Below are 20,643 nucleotides of genomic sequence, written 5' to 3' on the forward strand. Positions count from 1 at the left end.
CAACCTCCTGGACTAGGGTCTCCAATATGGCATCTGAGAATGTGGAGCTCTCTCTCTTGGCTTATTTTATTCTTTCACGCAACAGGAGTGTTGCTGGCCTTATTTTTAATTGCATTCTTATTGGCCATCTCTAATTGCCACTGGTAGTGAGCAACCTTCTTGAGCTGTTGCGGTACATAGTGGAGTAGTGAAACCCACAGTGTTTTTAGGGAGAGTTCCAGGATTATGACACAGGGACAGTGAAGGGACAGTGATATTGTTCCAAGTCAGGATGGTCAGTGACTTGGAGGGGAACTTGCAGGTGGTAGTGTTCTCATGCATCTGCTCCCCTTGTCTTTCTAGGTGGTAGAGGTCACAGGTTTGGAAGGTACTTTCAAAGGAGCCTTGCAGAGTTGCTGCAGTGCATCTTGTTGATGTTGCACACTACTGCCACCGTGCTTCGGTGGTGAAGGGAATGAATATTAGTGGATGGAGTGCCAAGCAACCACCCTGAATAGTGTCAGTTTCTTGAGGGTTGTTGGAGCTGTACTCCTCCAGGCAAGTGGCAAGTATCCTGTCAAACTCCTGACTTGTGCCTTGTAGATGATGGGGAATCAGGACATGGGTTACTCACTACAGAATTCCCAGTCTCTAACCTGCTCTTTTAGACTCAGTTTTAATATGACTGGCCCAGTTCAGTTTCTGCTCAATCGTAACCCCCGGGATGTCAATAGTGGGTGATGGAGCGATGGTAATGCCATTGAAGGTCAAGGGGAGATGGTTGGATTCTCACTTGTGGGAGATGGTAAATGCCTGCCACTTCTGTGGCACAAATGTTACTTGTCACTTATCAGCCCAAGCCTGGGGTGGGATTCTCTCGTACCCGGCGGGGCGGGGGGAGGGGAGGGGGGGTCCCGGCGGGACGGAGTGGCACGAACCACTCCGGCGTCGGGCCACCCAAAGGTACGGAATCCTCAACACCTTCAAGGGCTAGGCCGGCGCTGGAGTGGTTTGCGCCCCGCCGGCCGGCGTGGAAGGCCTTTGGTGCCGCGCCAGCCAGGGCCAAAGGGACTCCACCGGCCGGCGCGGGTCCGCGCATGCGCAGGAATATCAACAGCTGCTGACATCATCCCCGCGTGTGCGCGGTGGGGGTTCACCTTCGTGCCGGCTTTCGCAGAGGCTGACACGGCCGGCGCGTAGGAAAAGAGTGCCCCACGACACAGGCCCGCCCGTGGATCGGCGGGGCCCAAACGTGGGCCAGCCCACAATGGGGGCACCCCCCCCAGCCCACCATGGGGGCACACCCCCCCCCCCCCCCCCCCCCCCCCCCCCCCCCCCCACCCCCGGGCCAGATCGGCCCATGCCCCTCCCAGGACCCCAGAGTCCGCCCGCGCCGCCAGGTCCCGACGGTGGGACCTGAATAGAACGAGCGGGACTTCGGCCCATCGCGGGACGGAGAATCGCTGGGGGGAGGCCACTGTGAGCGGCCGCCGACTGGCGCGCCTCGATTCCCGCCCCTGCCAAATCACCGGCACCGGAGAATTTGGCAGCCGGCGGGGGTGGGATTCACGCCGCCCCCCAGCAATTCTCCGACCCGACGGGGAGGGTCAGAGAATCCCGCCCCTGAATGTTGTTCTGGTCCTGCTAAACCTGGGCATGGACTGCTTCAGTATCTAAGGAATTGCAAATGGTGCTGAACACTGTGAAATCATGAGCGAACATCCCCATTTCTGACCTTATGGTGAGGGGAAGATGATTGATGAAGTAGCTGAAGACAGTTGGGCCTGGGACACTTCCTGCAATGATGTCCTGGGATTGAGAAGATTGACATCCAACAACTACAATACTATTCATTTGTGTTAAGTGTGACATCAACCAGTGGAGGCTTTTCCCCCTGATTCCCATTGACTTCGGTTTTTCCAGGGATCACTAATACCATACTCAATCAAGTGCTGCATTGATGTTAAGGGCAGTCACTCGCCTCACCTCTTTAGTTCAGCTCTTGTGTCCATGTTAGGACTATGGCTTTAGTGAGGTCAGGAGCTGAGTGGCCCTGGCAAACGTAGGCTTGCATTAACACGGCAATGAAGTTACTGTGAAAAGCCCCCAGTCGCCACATCAGTGAGCAGGTTTTTGCTGAGCAAGTGCTACTTGATAGTAATTAAAGACACCTTCCATCTTTTTTCTGCTGAGAGAGATTAGATTAATGGTGGTGTAATTGGTCAGGTTAGATTTTTCCTGCCTTTTTTAAAACAAGCTGTAGTGGAACAGCTTGGCGAGAGGTGCGGCAAATTCTGGAGCACAAGTCTCCAGAACTATTGTTGGAATATTGTCTGGGTCCGTAGCCTTTGCAGTATCCGGTGCCTTCAGCTGTTTCTTGATATCACGTGGAGTGAATCGAATTGACTGAAGACTGACATCTGTGATGCTGGGGCTCTCATGAGGAGTCCAAGGTAGATGTGGCATTTCTAGCTAAAGATTGTTGCAAATTCAGCAATCTTGTCTTTTTCACGGATGTGCTGGGCTTCCCCACCTTTAAGGTGATGTGTTATGTACTCTGTGATAACACAGGCCGCAACTCAATGCAGCTTTGACCAAAAGATACTCCAGACTTTGAAGTAAGTCAATGTGATTTATTGAACCATCAGCACAGTTCTCTGAGTTCGACTCTCCTGCTAATCTTGCTATAGTAACTCAGTCTAACTAACCAGTCTGCTCTAAGCCACGTTGTGGGTGTGATGCTTCTGATCGGCCCCGGTCCTTCTCTCTAAGTGTCGTCTGTGGAAAGAGACAGAGCATATGTTCCCTGTCCTTTTATATGGGTTGCTCCCTTGTGGTAGTGTCACCTCTAGGTGTCTTGACTGCCCATTGGTCATGTCCTACTTTATGTGTTCATTAGCTGTATGTTTGCATGTCATGACATCTCTGGTGCTCCCACTAGTGTTTAATTAATCGTAGTGTAATTACATTAACCCCTTGTGTATTTGAAAAATGAAATGAAAATCACTTATTATCACGAGTAGGCTTCAAATGAAGTTACTGTGAAAAGCCCCTAGTCGCCACATTCCGGCGCCTGTTCGGGGAGGCTGTTACGGGAATCAAACCGTGCTGCTGGCTTGCCTTGGTCTGCTTTCAAAGCCAGCGATTTAGCCCAGTGAGCTAAACAGCCCACTGTATTTACAGTGATGCATATCACCACATAAGGCTGGGGATATTTCTGGTCTTTCTTTCTCTTGTTAGTCCACCAAAATTTATAACTTGATGTGACAGAACTACAGAGCTTAGACCTGATCCATTGGTTGTGGGATCGCTTAGCTCTAAGTCTTGGACGCCGCTTTCATTGTTAGGTGTGGGTGGCATGGCAGCACAGTGGGTAGCACTGTTGTTTCACAGCTCCAGGGTCCCAGGTTCGATTCCCAGCTTGGGTCACTGTGTGTGGAGCCTGTAAGTTCTCCCTGTATCTGCGTGAGTTTCCTCCAGATGTTCTGGTTTCCTCCCACAAGTCCCGTAAGATGTGCTGTTAGGTGAATTAGATATTCTGAATTCTCCCTCAGTGTAACCAAACAGGCACCGGAATGTGGTGACTAGGGGCTTTTCACAGTAACTTCATTGCAATGTTAATGTAAGCCTGCTTGTGACAATAAAGATTAATTTTATTATTATTATTATTATCATCGAAGTAGCCCTGTGTTGTATCTTCACCAGGTTGACACCTCATTTTTCGGTATGCGTGATTCTGCAATTGGCATGCCCTCTTGCACTCTTCATTGGCTTTTGCTTCATTTGATGTCCCATTTAAAGTTGACATTTTTTAATTTTAGATAATATTTGTATTTTCCTTTACACTCTGGTCCTCTTGTTATGAGAAAGGAATTCTTAATAGATACAGCAGTAGAAATGATTTTAATTTTATCATTCTCAGTGCGTCACCCTGGCTAAAATTTTTGCAAAAATTTGCCTTCTAATTAATGATTACTGAATGGAATTTATTCTATCACAATAACTCATTAATACTATCAATTGAATTTTATTATTTTAGGAAAACATAACTGTCATGAATGCACAGCTATTTGACGAGGAAACAACCAAAATCAGTGACCGTGCCAACCAGATCAATGGACAAATTATTAAGATAGCCAATTCGATCCAAGGTAATAACCTAATGTATTTTATTTGAAAAGCAAGACTGAATTCATCTGGAATATAATTGAAGCAAAGCTGTTGAGCATTTTCATCATGTACCATGATTTGTATTCAGAATTTATTTATAGTTCATGTGGATTGCTGATTCCTGCTTTAATCATAGCTATTAAGAGTTATTTGGTGGTGTGGTGGTGTGGAACTTGAGTATTTCTGAATAAAGACATGGGGTGGGATTCTCTCTCCCCCCCCCCCCGCCACCCCCCACGGCCAGGCTGGAGTATCGCCGGGGTGCGGCGTGAATCCCGCCCCGCCGTCCCGACCCAAGCTGCCGATGGTCCGGCGCCGGTTTTTCAGCGGCCCGATGCCTGAGTGGTCCTTGAACCACTCCGGTCAGTGGAGAATCCCGTCCATATTGTCAAAGCTTTTTCTCATGCAGTCATCAGGACAATTCACAAGAATACCAAATACAAATACAAATTGTCCTGAGGAATACAAGAGAAAATGTTTTGGCAACGTGTCTTTTTTCAGAACATGTGGACCAGATGCAGCAAAATCTTGAGGCTCTTAAACTCAATCCCCCTGTTAATGACAGTCAACGCACCATCGGCCTTCTTAACAACCCTATCAGATCTATTTTGAGAGATCTATGTACGTGAACCCCAAGATCCCTCTGTTCCTCCACACTTCCAAGAATCCTGCCTTTAACCCTGTATTCAACATTCAAATTCGACTTTCCAAAATGAATCACCTCACATTTATCTGGGTTGAACTCCACTGCCACTTCTCAGCCCAGCTCTGCATCCTGTCAATGTCTTGTTGTAACCTGCAGCAGCCCTCAACACTGCAACTCCACCAACCTTCATGTCATCAGCAAATTTACAAACCCACCCTTCCACTTCCTCATCCAAGTCATTTATAAAAACAGAGGTCCCAAATCAGATCCCTGCGGGACACCACTGATCACTGACCTCCAGGCGGGATATTTACCATCCATTACCACTTGCTGTCTTCTTTTGCCAGACAATTCTGTATTCAGACAGCCAAATTTCCCTGTCTCCCATGCCTCCTGACTTTCTGAATGAGCCTACCATGAGGAACCTTAACAAATGCCTTACTGAAATCCATATACACCACATCCACTGCCCGACCTTCATTAATATGTCTTGTCACATCAAAGAATTCAAATGAGGCTTGCGAGGCATGACCTGCCCCTCACAAAGCCATACTGACTATCTTTAATCAAACTGATTTTCTAAATAATCGTCAATTCTAGCTCTCAGAATCCTTTCCAGTATTTTGCTCACCACAGACTAAGACTGACTGGTCCGTACTTCCCAGAGATTTTCCGTTTCCCTTTCTTTAACAGGGGAACAACATTCGCCTCCCTCCAATCATTCGATACTACTCCAGTGGAGAGTGAGGATGCAAAGATCATCGCCAATGGCACAGCAATCTCCTCCCTCACTTCCCGTAGTAACCTTGGGTATATCCCGTCTGGCCCAGGGGACGAATCTATCCTGATGCTTTTCAAAATTTCCAGCACATCCTCCTTCTTAATATCAACCTGTTTGAGTCTATTAACCTGGTTCACACTGTTCTCATGAGCAACAAGGTCCCTCTCTCGTGAAGCAAAATATTAATTTAGGCCTCCCCTACCTCTTCAGAGTCTAGGCACAAGTTCCCTCCACTATCCCTGATCGGCCCTACTCTCACTCTGATCATCCTCTTATTTTTCACATAAGTGTAGAACGCCTTGGGGCTTTCCCTAATCCTTCCCGCCAGGGCTTTTTTTATGCACCATTCTCACTCTCTTAAGTCCATTTTTTAGTTCCTTCCTGGCTACCTTGTAAACCTCTAGAGCCATGTCAGATCCTTGCTTCCTCAACCTTACATATAAGGCTCCTTCACCTTACCATTCCTTCCTTGTCTCAGTGAGACAAAACTATCAAGCACTCACAGCATGTTCTCCTTAAACAACTCCCACATTACTGTTGTGCATTTCCCCAAGAACAATTATTCCCAATTTATGCTGCTCAGCTCCCACTGAGACATCTGACACCTGGCCTGGTTCATTGCCAAGCACCAAATCCAATATGGCCTTCCCCCTAGTTGGCTTATCAACATATTGAGTCAGGAATCCTTCCTGGACACACCTGACAAAATCTGCTCCATCCAAACCATTTGCACTATGGAGGTTCCAGTCAATATTAGGAATGTTGAAGTCACCCATGACAACAACTCTGTTACTTCTGCAATTTTCCAAGATCTGCCGTTCAATCTGTTCCTCTATCTCTCTGCTGCTATTGGGGGTCTATAGAAAATTCCCAATAAAGTGACTGCTCCTTTCTTGTTTCTGACGTCCACCCATATTGACTCAGTAGACAACCCCTCCTCGACTACCTCCTTTTCTGCAGCTGTGATGCACTCTTTAATTAACAGTGCCACTCCCCCTCCTATTTTACCTCTCTCTCCTTTTTTCTTAAAACATCCAAACCCCAGAACATCTAACAACCATTCCTGCCCCTGTGAAATCCATGTCTCCGTGATGGCCACAACATCGTAGTTCCAAGTACTGATCCATGCTCTGAAGTTCACCTCCCTTATTCCTGACACTCCCTGCATTGAAACAGACACACTTTAACGCATCCCACTGAGTGCAACTTTGCCCTATCAACTGTCTGTCCTTCCTTACAGACTTGCTGCATACTATTTCTGCCTGTTCAAGAGCTACCCTATCATCAGATCTGTGGTTCTGGTTCCCATCCCCCTGCCAAACTAGTTTAAATCCTCCTAAAGAGCTCTGGCAAACCACTTGCCCAGGATATTAGTGCCCCTCCAGTTTAGGTGCAACCCGTCCTTCATATACAGTTCCCACCTTCCCAATGGTATCCCAATGGTCTACATGTCTGAAGCCGTCCCTCCTGCACCAGCCCTGTCGTCACCTGTTCAGCTGCACTCGCTCTCTGTTCCTTGCCTCACTTGCACGTGGCACCGGTAGCAATCCTGAGATTACTATTCTGCTCATCCTGCTCTTCAGCTTCCAACCTAACTCCCTAAAATTACTTTTTAGATCCTCATCCCTTTTCTTAGCTATGTTGTTGGTGCCTATGTGCACCACGAATTCTGGTTGCTCCCCTTCCCCCTTAAGAATCCTGTAGACTCGATCTGAGACATCCCTGACACTGGCACCCAGGAGGCAACATACCTTCCGGCAGTCTCGTTCACAATCACAGAATCTTCTACCCATTCCCCGAACCATTGAGTCTCCTACCACTATCGCTTTGCTATTCACTCCCCTTCCCTTCTGAGCCACAGAGCCAGGCTCAGTGCCAGAGACCTGACCGTTATGGCCTTCCCCTCTGATCTGAATTCCCAAAGAGATTTAAAAGGATAAAAATAAAATAAATAAATAAATAAATAAAGATTAGACACCCGTTAGGCCCTTCCAACTGTTGCTACTCCCTCAAGTGAACCCTCTAAAATTAATGATTCTGCTGAATGATACAAATATAGCTTGCTTCCCCCTCAAAACAAAAACAATCAAAAAGCAAAACAAAAACAATTCATACCTTACAGAATGTAGCTGAGATTCTGCCATGTGACCCAGCTGGAATTCTGCCCTCCGACTCTGCACCCTGTCAGCTGCACTCTTTGTAAACTCCTGGCTCCCCTCACACTCTTTGACAAAATGTAGGAAATGAAAGGAGCACCTTGCTCCCTCCTCACCAAACTCCCTTAGTCACCAAACTCCTGTGGAATTCACTACCACAGAAAGTAGTTTTGACCAAAACATTGTATGTTTTCAGCAAGCAATTAGATATAGCACTGGGGCGAAAGAGATCAAAGGATATGGGGAGAAGGCAGGACAGGCTATTGAGTTGGATGATCAGCCATGATCATAATGAATGGTAATGCAAGCTTGAAGGGCCGAATGACCTACTCCTACTACTATTTTCTATGTTTTCTAGAGTCAAGATTTACAGTGTTAATAATTTGTTGGAATGTGACGATTCGGAACATCATTCTATCTCTTCCTTTGCAGGTGCCATAAAGCATTAAGGACGCAATCTAACAGAAAGGTTTCTAAGTGTCATTTCAAATTGGTTTGACTATTAATTTCTGTCCAGCTCTGTAAATGAGTCTCCCACCACTATCTGTCCACAATTAGTCACTTTTTCGGGCCCTGGAATGTTTCTCTCTGGGCTAGACCACACTTCGAAATTTTCCATCACTGGGTAGCTGAGCTTGCTGGCCAGACTGGCTCCTCCGAGATCGGGCCAATATTTTGAAAGGATGCCCCGATCTCTAAGTGAGGTTGAGGTTCCTCCACATGCCCCACCCATGGGCAGTGTCACCCTCCCCCCCCCCCCCCCCCCCCCTCCCCACACACATACACACACATGGGCATCACCCCCCAAGTGAGGACACCCCACTATTGGATCACTGAGGACCCCCTTTTCACGTCTTTCCCCCATCCACTTTCCGGACCCCCCTTACAAGATATCACCCTTCACACCCCCCCCCCCCTTCCTCCTTTCATAGTCACTGTCTGGCACTGGGACCCTGGATTCTGGCAGTCCTCCTGCCAGCCTGGCAGTACCACCCAAGCACCTTGCACCTTGGCAGTGCCAGGGTGGCAGTGTCAAGCGGCCAGCCTGGCAATGCCAAGATGCCTGGGTGCCATGAGGTGAGCCAGGGGGCCACCCTGTTCAGTCCCCAACCACCTAGCAGCCTCCAATGGCCTGGGAGACCCCTAGGCACCCTGATGCCTGGTCCACATTTGTGTGGACCAGTACTAATCGGTGCCCGCATGACTTCTCACTGGGGAACCGCTTAGATCACGGGAGGCCATGAGATCGGATTTCCATCTCATTAATGGGATGATATAGAGTTTGCCTTTAATTGACCTCAATTAGCTTCGTGCCACATCTGGGCAGGTTCTAGATCCCACCAACGGGAGTTGACCGGTTAGATCGCAAACCGCTTGGCACCAGGTACGGTTCCCGATATGGGCCTTTCCCGCAATCTAACCGGCTCGTACGGATCCTCACCAGGTGCAAGCAGCGTTAGATCGCACCCTGAACCTTATAACCATTTGAAATGATTGAGCCGACAGTTTCATCTGAAATTTAAATTGTACCACAGCATTGTGATGTAAAATGACAGATAAAAAGATCAACCTTGGAATCTATGCCACCTATAATTAGCCATATCACATTGCAGGACACGTAAACTTAGCCAGTTGACTTTTCTGATAACCTTTATATTTAGACTTTTGATAAGATATAATCTCATTCCGCTGTGCAGATATTGTTGAAGGCCTAAATAAATACGGAACAGAAGAAGAATTGGCAGCTGAGGAAATCAACAAAGTCTTCCATGAGGTGAAGAAAATGTTGGAGGAGATGAGAAATCGGAACTTTTCAGACCAGAAGCCTCTTACTGAAGAAGAAAGAGCAAAAGCCCAGAGTTGTATGTTTTATTGATTTGGATTTATTGTCATGTATACCGATGTATAGTGAAAAGTATTGTTCTGCATACAGTCAAGCCAGATCGTTCCATATATGAAAAAACATAGGGCATACATAAATACACAATGTAAATACATAGACACAGGCATCGGGTGAGCGTATGGAGTGTAGTACTACTCAGTAGAGAAGATGCGTATAGAGATCCGTTCAGTTCAGTCCATAAGAGGGTCATTCAGGAGTCTGGTAACAGCAGGAAGCAGCTGTTCTTGAATCTGGTAGTGCGTGTTCTCAGACTTTTGTATCTCCTACCTGATGGAAGAAGTTGGAAGAGAGAATAACCCGGGTGGGAGGGGTCTTTGATTATGCTGCCACTTTCCCCAGGCAGCGGGAGGTGTAGACAGAGTCAATGGCTGGGAGACGGGTTTGCGGGGATGGTCTGGGCTGTGTTCATGACTCCCTGTAGTTTTCTTACGGCCTTGGGCCGAGCTGTTGCCATACCAGGCTGTGATGCAGTCAGATAGGATGCTTTCTATAGTGCATCTGTAAATATTGGTAAGATTCAATGGGGACATGCCAAATTTCCTCAGTTTCCTGAGGAAGTCTTGGTGCGGTTATGCTTTCTTGTTCGTAACTTCGACATGGGTGGACCAGGACAGATTGTTGGTGATGTGTACACCTAGGAATTTGAAGCTATCAACCATCTACACCTCGGCACCATTGATGCAGATAGAGGTGTGTACAATACTTCACTTCCTGTAGTCAATGACCAGCTCCTTAGTTTTGCTCACATTGAGTGAGAGATTGTTGCCATTACACCATGCCACTAGGTTATCTATCTCCCTCCTGTACTCTAACTCATTGTTGTTCGAGATCCGATCCACTATGGTCATGACATCAGCAAACTTGTAAATTTGGAGCCAAATTTTGCCACATCATGTCAGGAAGTTGAGGATCCAGTTGTAGAGGGAGGAGCCAAGTCCAAGGTTTTGGAGTTTTGATGTGAGCTATTGTGATCCATGGATCAGGAAGTTAAGGATCCAGTTGCAGAGGGAGGAGCCACGTCCCAGGTTTTGAAGTTTTGACATGTGCTTCAATTGTAGTGTTGAAGGTGGAGCTGTAGCCAATGAATAGGACTCTTTGTTGTCAAGAGGCTCCAGGGATGAGTGTATGGCCAGGGCGATAGCATCTGCTGTGGACCGGTTGTGGCAGTATGAAAATTGCAATTGATCAAGGCATTCTGGGAAAATGGAATTGATGTGTCTCATGACCAACCTCTCGAAGCACTTCATTATGATTGATCAAAGGCACCAGACATTAGCCGTTGAGGTATGTTGCCTGGTTCTTCTTTGGCACCGGTATGATGATGGTCTTCTTGAGGCAGGTGGGAACCTCAGAACGGAGTAGGGAGAGATTGAAGATACACCCACCATTTGGCTTGCGCAGGATATGAGTGCACAACCAGGGACCCTGTCAGGACCCGTTGCTTTCCGAGGGTTCACTTTCAAGAAGGCCGATCTGATTTTGGAAGCAGTGACTCTGGGTATGGGTGTTTCCAAGGCTGCTGAGTCAATTGACAACAGTTTGATGATTTCCTGCTCGAAATGGCCTAAAATGTATTGACTTCAACGAGGAGGGGTGCGCTACTGCTGGGATTCTACTCGGATTTGCTTTGTAGCCCGTTATGTTGTTTAAGCCTTGCCACAACCGACGAGAGTGCATGTTGTTAGTCTGTGACTCTAGCATAGTCTGGTATTGTCTCTCGGCATCCCTGATGGCTTTGCGGAGGTCGTACCTGGATTTCTTGTACAGGTCAGGATCGCCTGTCTTGAACGCTCAGACCTAGCCTTCAGTAGGGAGTCAATCTCCCGATTAAACCATGGTTTCCCGTTGGGGAACATACGTACTACCTTCTTTGGCAAGCAATCTTCTACACAGTTGCTGATGACGTCAGTGGTGGTGGTGGCATTACTCTTGTAGGTTGGCTGCTGAGTTCTTGAATATGGACTGATGTGTTAGGCAGGCTGGTTCGATGTGGACTGCACTTGATGCAGGGAAGCTAGAAGCAGACGTCTAACACTGGAGAAAATCCAAAACTGTTTTATTAAACGATATAACTGATATGTTTAGCTGTGGGTTGACACTATACTGAACTGACTGGAGACCTTGTATTAGCCTGATCTGACTTACTAGCTACCGCATGGTGTTTGCACTGGCTAGCTCGTGGACTCTGACTGTCTCAGTGCCTGGGCCCAGAGAGAGCGGGAAACCTAGTGCCCTCTGGCTTTATAGTGGTAGTGTCCTGTCTGGTGATTGGCTGCACTGTGTTATGTGCTTACTGGTCATTCTGTGTGTCAATCACTGCCTGTCTGCACCTCATTATATACATGAGTGGATATTATGACGTGGACCAGTCCACTGATTCCAAGCAGTCACGTAAGAGCTCTTCTGTGGCCTCGGACCAGCATTGCACAACCTTCTTAACCAGATTCTCTCGCTTAAGTTCCTGCTTGTATGCCAGGAGAAGGAGCATTGTCTTATGGTCCGACTTTCTGAAGTGCAGTCAGAGGATGGATCAATAGGCACCCTGTGTTTGTGTAGCAGTGGGTGAGGATGTTGGCTGCCCCGGTGGGACAGGAGATATGTTGGTGGAATTTTGGCAGTACACTCTTGCTGTTGGCCTGGTTGGTCCCCTTCCACACTGAACAAGGTCTCCAGGTATTCTGTTTCACTGTTATTTATAGAGGTGTACAATTCATCAAGTGCCTTCTTCACTTCTGCCTGGGTTGGCATGTAGACTACCATGATAATGGCAGAAGTGAACTCCTGGGGAAGGTACTATGGGTGGCACTTTGCAGTCAGGTATTCCAGGTCCGGGGAGCAATAATTCGTTCGGGTGGCCACATCCGAGCCCCAGGAGGACTTTGCTTTGCCCAATGACGCAGTGCAGTTCATCAGGAGTACTGAACTGTCAGGTTGCATACCACAGTCCAATAAAGCAAGGGTGAGCCATGTCTCCGTGAAACAGAACACAAAGCAGTCCCTCACTTCCCTCTGAAAGGTAAGTCTAGCGCTAAGCTCGTCCAGCACATTACTGGCTCACATTAATGTTATCTTTTTAACACTGAGAAAGAAACATACATTCAAAGGTATGGTAATAACTGAACACCACGTTGTGTGAAATACGTGAAAGTTCCCATCCTTTCATGTGAGTAGACAAACACCTTTCGTAATTGTAACTTCAATCCAGAGAATCCTTTTTGTTTTCAATTTTGTACATGCAAGTGCAGTACTTAAAGGGCTAGAATAGAGAATAGTCCTTCGACTATTTTTAGCTGATCCATAAATGTTTGTTTTGTTCTGCAGTTCTGTCACCCTGCTCCAGTTCCTCCTATTTTCCCAATTAATGCATGTTTGGGCATTTCATAACACCAGTCTGAAGAGATGTTCAATATTTAATTACTTTTCAGTGTTGGATCATGTTCGTGGTCTCCAGGGTTTGCTGACGGAAACCAATGACTCGATTCATAGAATACAGGACAATATTACTGATTACAATACCAACATCTCAGACCTGAAGGAGGCACTTGAAGATGTGATCAAGATTGTTCAACAAACAGAGGAGAAGAACAGAGAAAACATTAATGGATACCAAAGAAAAGAGGTGAATCTAATACAGTAATGCTTCAGTCCAAACATTGAATACTAGCTCTCCACTTTGTTACATATTACAAAATGCAAAATGTAAATCTGCCTGTTGAGACCATGGGTGGGATTCTCCACCCCGTGATGCCGGGAACACGGAAACCGGTTGGGTCGAGAGTCGGCATCTGCCAAAAAAACGAGGTTCATGCCCAGCCCCCGACCGGACGCCATGTTCCTGGGGCCGCGGATGTCGAGAATGCAATCTGCGCCCCGCTGGCATGCAAAGCTGGCATTTGAACGTGTTAGCATATGATTACCGGGTCCAATACAGTATTCTCCGGGCATTCCTGCGCTCCCCCGTGCTGAGTCTCAGTCATCAACTGCACAGTGTGCCCCAAGCCTCGGATGTCTTGGCTCTTGGCTGTGACTTTCTCACCCAAAGCTTGCACAGCGGAGGCCACCCGTTCGGTGATGGCCTGGGTACCACACATTTTGGCACGATTTCTTGCACCTGAAGGCAGTTGAACTCCTCCAACTCCTTCTGCAGGCGATGGAAAGTTGCTGATACCCCCCCCCCCCCCTCCCCCCCCCCCCCTCCTGTAGATCCTGGTTCTGTGCCTGCACCTCTAGCATCATTGGGATCATGCTTTCCAGAAGCATGATACCTGTCTGGACTATAGCTAACTCTTGGGATCAGGCAGCCCTCTGACTGCCTGCCTCGGGTGTTCCTACCTCCACCTGAGTTGCCACAGCGTGTGTGACGTACATTTAAGAAAATGTCCCAGGAGCCTTTTCACTAAAATGCCCCACCGAGCTGATGGTCTCAAGGATGGTGGAGGGTGTACGGGAGTGCAGTGCCGAAGAGTCACCATCGTCTCCAGACTGGGCTTGCGCTGGGGGTGCTGGAGCCCAGAGGGGCCTGAAACACCAGATGGTGATCCTGCAAGGCAAACAACAGGACACATTGAGATCTTGGGAAGGAGTGCTGTTGGGAGAGGGGTAACTCACTTGCTATGGGACATCGGTGTGTATTAGGGGCTCACTTGGTTTACCCGTATTGACCAACGCCAGGAAGATAGCCCTCTCGACCACCTCCCCGGCTAACTCCATCACCCTTCTGCTCAGCGGCGTACAGTACCCTTACGACAGCAGTCCCCTTTCGATCTTCTCATGCCCCCTTCTGTTATGGGCAAGATTCTCCTGGGGAACAGGAATAAACATTGTGAGACATTTGGACACGAGTTACACAGAGGTCTCTAGCTGGGGGCATGCACGTGCAAGGTACTTGGCCAAAGAGGACAGTACAAGTGTTGGGGTTTGGTGCAGGGTGGGATTTGAAGGGGATGCCAGCAGATGTTTTTTAATAATAATCTTTATTGGTGTCACAGTTAGGCTTACAGCAACACTGCAATGAAGTTATTGTGAAAATCCCCAAGTCGCCACATTTTGGCGCCTGTCCGGGTATACAGAGGGAGAATTCAGAATATCCAATTCACCAACAATCGCGTCTTTGCGGGACTTGTTTGCCATCTAAGGGGAGGATGCACAATGAGAGGTGCGAGTGGTGACAGGGGCACAGAGATGCTGTCTCACCCAGACTGATCTAAGGAGGTCGTTAATATTCTTTTGACCCTGGAGACTGGAGGCCCATGGCACTCGTCCACCTTCACGCAGGCCCAGTTTACATCTGCAGGCTGTAGCCTCCTGCCACTCTGGGTAAGAGAGTGTCCCGCCTCTCCTCCAATGCATCTTCGCAGAGTGCTGTTAGATACCGGGTCATCGCCGGAAACAACACCGCTAATCCCACCCAGAACAGACTGTTATTGTTTTCTGTTAGATCGTGCCCGTTGTCTCTCAGAGAATTCCGCTCAATATTTACTTTTCTACTTCCAGGGTGGCCATTAGATGAAAAGTAAAATATCGAGGGTTGGTTGTTCAGAGTATGAACATTTACCATATATTATTTGAGAAAGTTTCTGTGCCGATGATGAGTGCTGCATAGAAAATATAGAACCGAGGACACATTGAGCCTTTTTTATATCATATCTGCATATATTCCAACCGATGAATTTAAAGACTTTGAGATAAATTTACCAATTCTGTGCTCTTAGGTAAATTTATCCTCATTCACCAAAATATTAATTGATTTAAATTTAATATATTCATTTTCCATCTACTTTCATTTTCTGTCTAAAAAATTATATTTTAGAAAATATGAATGATCTCACAGGGAAGTTATTGAATGCATCTGAAAGTTAAATTGACATACAGTTTAAATGACTCGCTCATTGATATACCCTGAATGTTGATAACCACTTAAACTCATCGAAGGCATGAGGAGAGATATAAACAAAATTAAAGAAAATCCCTGGTGTTCAATGGGCCAGTATTTTGATACAGATATGGGATGAGCAATATACTCACCTGTCCTTTTCATTTCTGATTCTACCTATAATTCAGGAGCCAGTTTTATTGTGTTAGAAATGACTTTTAATGAAAGCTTGTATTACAGATAGGAGAGGCAAATTCTACCTTCTTCCTCTCACCAACTATCTGTAAGCAAGTGAGCCCCTAATGTACAGTGATGTCCCAATAGTAAGTGAGTTAGTTTTAAAGTATGCTGTGGCGTATTTCCTGAACCCTCAGTATGTCTGATCCAATTTACTTATACCTCGCAGAAATGTGTTATGGTTAACTTAGAAGGTTAGATTATTCACATTCAAAAACTATGGGAGGTGTTTTCCCAATGTCCCACTCCACTTATGGGCCAGGGCAGGGATCGCAGCGCGCCAATCGGGGGCCATTGGCAGCGGCACCCCCGGCGATTTTCTGGGCCCCGATGGGCCGAGCGGTCGCCCATTTTCAGTCAGTCCTGCCGGCGTGGATTAGACAAAGTCCATACCAGCGAGACCTGGCTTAGACGGCGGCTTGTAGAGTCCTCGGGGGGGGGGGGGGATCCGGCCCCAGGGCTGGCCTGGCCCACGATCAGGGCCCACAAATCTGCGGGTGGGCCTGTGACCTGGGGACACTATTTCCCTCCGCGCCGGCCTCTGTAAGACTCCACGATGGCCGGCGCGGAGAAGAAAGCCCCTGCGCATGCGCCAACTCGCGCTGGCCAGCAGAGACCCTTCAGCACCAGTTGGCACGGCACCAACCACTCCAGCGTCGGCCTAGCCCCTGGGAGTGCGGAGAATTCCGCACCTTCCGGGCGGCCCAATGCTGGAGTGGTTCACACCACTCTTTGGCGCCGGTACTGCCCTCCCGGCCGATTGCGGAGAATCCCGGCCGTAAGAGGGGTAGAGAAAAGAAAGTTGTACAACCAGAGATAGCAACAGTACAAGAACCACATCAATTAATATTAGTTCACGTGATTACCATAGTCCAGAGTCAGCGTGCAATGAGGAGTTATTCTGCACAGGAGTTCAAATTCAGCTGGCTGAATATCAGGGTTCTCTTTATAATAGCCCTGATACCACAAGGTGAAGTTGGCACACAAAGACTGAGTCAGTTCTGCAGGCAATGGAAATTGTCCATTAGAGACCACCTTTGAGGAGCAGGCTATAATTCTTGTTCAGCCTATAACTCTGCTTCATAGTGGTTCACCACTTGAATGTTAAACAGCAGACTGAGTAATTCTCAAAGGAATTTAGAGATATCAAAATGGTCACTCAAGTCATGTGACTATTTCTTTATCCACAATCATTTCAAAAGGGATGATTATCCAATATCTGGAACTGGCTTGGATTTCAGGACTGATAATATCTCAGCCAATATGTTTCGAAAGAGGCCATGGTCGAAAGAGACCATCCATGCTGAGGTTCTTGCATCAGGAAGTCACTATCTAGGCAGACCCACTGACTTTGCTTGAGGAGTAAGCTTACATAGATGCAAATGATGTCTATTGTTCCTTCTGAAATGGACGTGGACAGTCCTAGGTTAAGTAATATTAATATTCTAAATTCACCCTCTGTGTACCCGAACAGGCACCGAAATGTGGCTACTACGGGCTTTTCACAGTATCTTAATTGTGGTGTTAATGTAAGCCTACTTGTGACAATAAAAATTATTATTATTATGTACGAGGTGTCAATTGGCAAGATCCAGGATTCATAACTATAATGTCCTACACGTAGGTATGCGATTCCACAATGATGAGAGGAGGATTCTTTTGTTGTTGTAATTCCTTTTGGTCATGTAACTTGTAGCAGCCATCTTTTTTGGTTCAGCAGAATATCCAATTAAAAAATAGCAAAAATAATAAAGCTTTTGTACATACAGCTTTGCATTTCTTTTCATGTCATTTTGGCACATTTGGTATTACATTACCAGGCAATTCATAAGAGAAACTGTATAAATGCATTTATAAAATGCCCTGAAATATTTCTTCAATTATAAATTATTCGTTCATGTGAATTTTCTAAATACTTCGCTTCTTCCACAGAGACGACGAAAAATATTAAACAAACATTTTGATGCTGTTAACATGACCCTTCAAATGGCTAATGATGGCTTGATAGACACAGAGATTGCTATATCAGAGCTCGACAACAAGATTGTGGTAAGACAAGACAAACTTTAATAACTAGTGAATGCTTCGTAGGTGTGAAATACATTTTATTAGATCCACACAAAGAATGTGGCTGCTGTTCAATATTTATATTAAAAAGTTATTGACAGGTGTATGATTATGCAATAAATGGAGTTCAAGAGAAATCTTCCTACTGGCTGTCATTGATGATTCCCTTCTAAATGGTCATTGTTATATATTACCTGCCTATAAGATTGTTATATGATGGACAGCAGAGGCAGTATGCAGATACCCTACTTCCAAGACTCTCAGCACACCTGTGTAGAATGCTCAACTATAATTACATTTGAAGTGTATTCATAGTTACATAGTTAATCATAGCAATCATAATCCCACAACATCAATTAAATCAATAACTGCTTAAAGAAGAATTAATGGTTGGGACACCAGGATAGTCCCATAGTCCTTTTCAATAGTGTCATGTGGCAAAAAAAGGGGGCAGATTGTTATTGACCCTCGCTGATAGGTTTGCAAGTGGGTGCTCTTCCCACCACTCTAACCTGCCCACAATTGTACAGGGGTGAGTGTGGTGGTGTGCGGGAGAAGCCTAGGGTATACACCCCTTCCGTGCCACAATAAAGGCTTTTAAATGGCCATCCCATGGCCACTTAAGGGCTGCTTCCCACCCAGCTTCAATGTTGGGGTGAGCCGGAGAAGTTGAGGGATGGGGAAGCTCAGCCGGTTACTCTGCTTCGGCACAGGCTGGGGGGGGGGGGGGGTGCATCTCCATCACTAGCCCCTTTGTATATGTTAGGCACCCTCTGCCCTCATTCCTCCCACCCTCCCCAAAGGTCTGGATCTCTGTATGCTCCCTCTTCACCTGCTCATCAAACATTAACCCCCACTCACCTTACCCCCATCCTTGCTGCACTGGCATGACATCCCCTGGCACTAACCTGCGTTCTAGCTCCAGCACTTTGACTCTGGGACTGCTTTTAGTCCCAACAGTGGACACCACTCAAAGGCATCTCTCAGACAGGACTTCTATCTGAGAGAGGGGCAGAAGTCCCACCTCCAATGTCTATGGGACATATGTGTTTCCTGCCAACTTCAATGGTGATGGGTGGGAAACCCTGCAATCGGAAAAGTTCTTCCCAAGGTCTCAGTTTCAATTTTGGAGATATGGAGTAGTGGTAATGTCACTGGACTGGTAATCCAGAGAACCAGACTCATGCTCAGGGAACATGGGTTCACATTCCCCACCATGGCAGCTGGTGGAAAATGAATTCAGTTAACAAATTTGGGAAATATAAAGCTCGATTCATTAATGGTGGCCATGAAACCATTGTCAATTGTTGTAAAAACCCATCTGCTTCACTGTCCTTTAGGGAAGGAAAGCTGCCTCCTTACCCAGTCTAACCTACACTTGACACCAAATCCACAAGAATGTCGTTGACTCTTCACTGCCCTCAGTGATATCCAAGCAAGCCATTCTGTTCAAGGCCAATTAGGAATAAGTAACAAAGCCCACATTCATGAAATAACTTTTTTAAATGTCCTGTAATAAAAACTACAAATAGTACTGGAAAAAAAATCAGCAGTTCTGGTAGCATCTGTAAATTATTATTCTGAGTCCAATGTGATTCTACTTCAGAATTTCTTTGGAACAAGGGCCTCGATGATTAACATTTATTAGCTTTCAGTCGCGATCCACAGAATCCTGACAGTGCAGAGGGAGGCCATTCAGTCCATCAGGTCGACACTGAACCTCTGAAAGAGCGCCCTTCCTAGCCCACTGCCCCAGCCTATTCCTGTAACCCCACCGAACGTGCACATCTATGGACACTTAGGGGCAATTTAGCATGGACAATCCACCTACCCTGCACATCTTCGGACTGTGGAAGGAAGCCGGAGCACCCGGAGGAAACCCATGCAGATACGGGGGAAAAGTGCCCTCCACACAGACAGTCAGCCCAAGGTCGGAACCTTACCCAGGTCCCTGGTGATGCAAGACAGCAGTGCTAACCACTGTGCCACCGGGAAAGGAGAAATTTATCAATGGAGAGTACATTTTTAAAAAGTTTTTTTTACACATTCCACTGTACACTGACCATAAGACATAGGAGCAGAAGTAGACCAATTGACACATCGGGTCTGCTCTGCCATTCAACACGATTATGACTGATCTGATGTGATAATCCTCAACTCCACATTCAGACCTTATCCCCATAACTCTTGATTCCCTTACTGATTAAAGATCTGTCTATCTCAGCCTTGAACATACTTAATGACCCAGCCACTAGAGCCCCCTACGGTAAGGAATGCCCCCTTTTTACTCTCCTGTGAGACAAAATTCCTCCTCATCTGTATTAAATGGGTGAGCCCTTATTATGAGATTAAAAGGGATACTGTGGTTCATTGGTTCTAGAATGTATACAGTGAGTCAATGGGCTTGAAAGTGCAGAACTTGGCATATGGGGCATGAGGAGGTTGATGGGGGTGGAGGGGTGGGAGAGCCTGACATGCGGACATGTGGGCTCACAGAGGGTGGACAGAAGGACAAAACCTGGCATAGTGGGTGGGTGGAAGGGCCTAGAGGGCATGAGAGGATCAATAGTTCTTTGTAACTAGGGGGTATGAGGGGGATGTTTTGAACTTATTTTTTAAAAGGTTTCCCTTCTGCATAGCAGGGTTCATGACTCCTTTCAAGGGCCATGAGTCACTAATCATTAAAAGCATGGCCCAACTCCATGAAAATTGAGAAGGAGCAGCAGATACCTAGTTCCACAATGGAACTAGGTATCTAGTCCAAGTTGGTAGTGCTGGATGAGGACTTCTGACAGAATGCAGCCATACCCTTTGGAAATACAAAAATTGCAC

The 20,643-nt window shown here is 46.7% G+C and overlaps 1 protein-coding gene across 1 annotated transcript in view; it reads left to right on the forward strand.

Moving 5' to 3' along the window:
• The window catches only part of lama4 (laminin, alpha 4), a 214,094-nt gene that overhangs the window by 81,257 nt on the left and 112,194 nt on the right, over window positions 1-20,643 (forward strand). Inside the window, exons 11-14 of the mRNA XM_038799653.1 lie at window positions 4,019-4,130; window positions 9,430-9,594; window positions 13,061-13,254; window positions 17,677-17,793. Of these exons, the coding sequence (XP_038655581.1) occupies window positions 4,019-4,130; window positions 9,430-9,594; window positions 13,061-13,254; window positions 17,677-17,793 (588 nt within the window). The remainder of the gene's footprint in view (window positions 1-4,018; window positions 4,131-9,429; window positions 9,595-13,060; window positions 13,255-17,676; window positions 17,794-20,643) is intronic.

This window comes from Scyliorhinus canicula, chromosome 6 (assembly GCF_902713615.1).
Source record: "Scyliorhinus canicula chromosome 6, sScyCan1.1, whole genome shotgun sequence".
In the NCBI taxonomy this organism is placed as follows: Eukaryota; Metazoa; Chordata; class Chondrichthyes; order Carcharhiniformes; family Scyliorhinidae; genus Scyliorhinus; species Scyliorhinus canicula.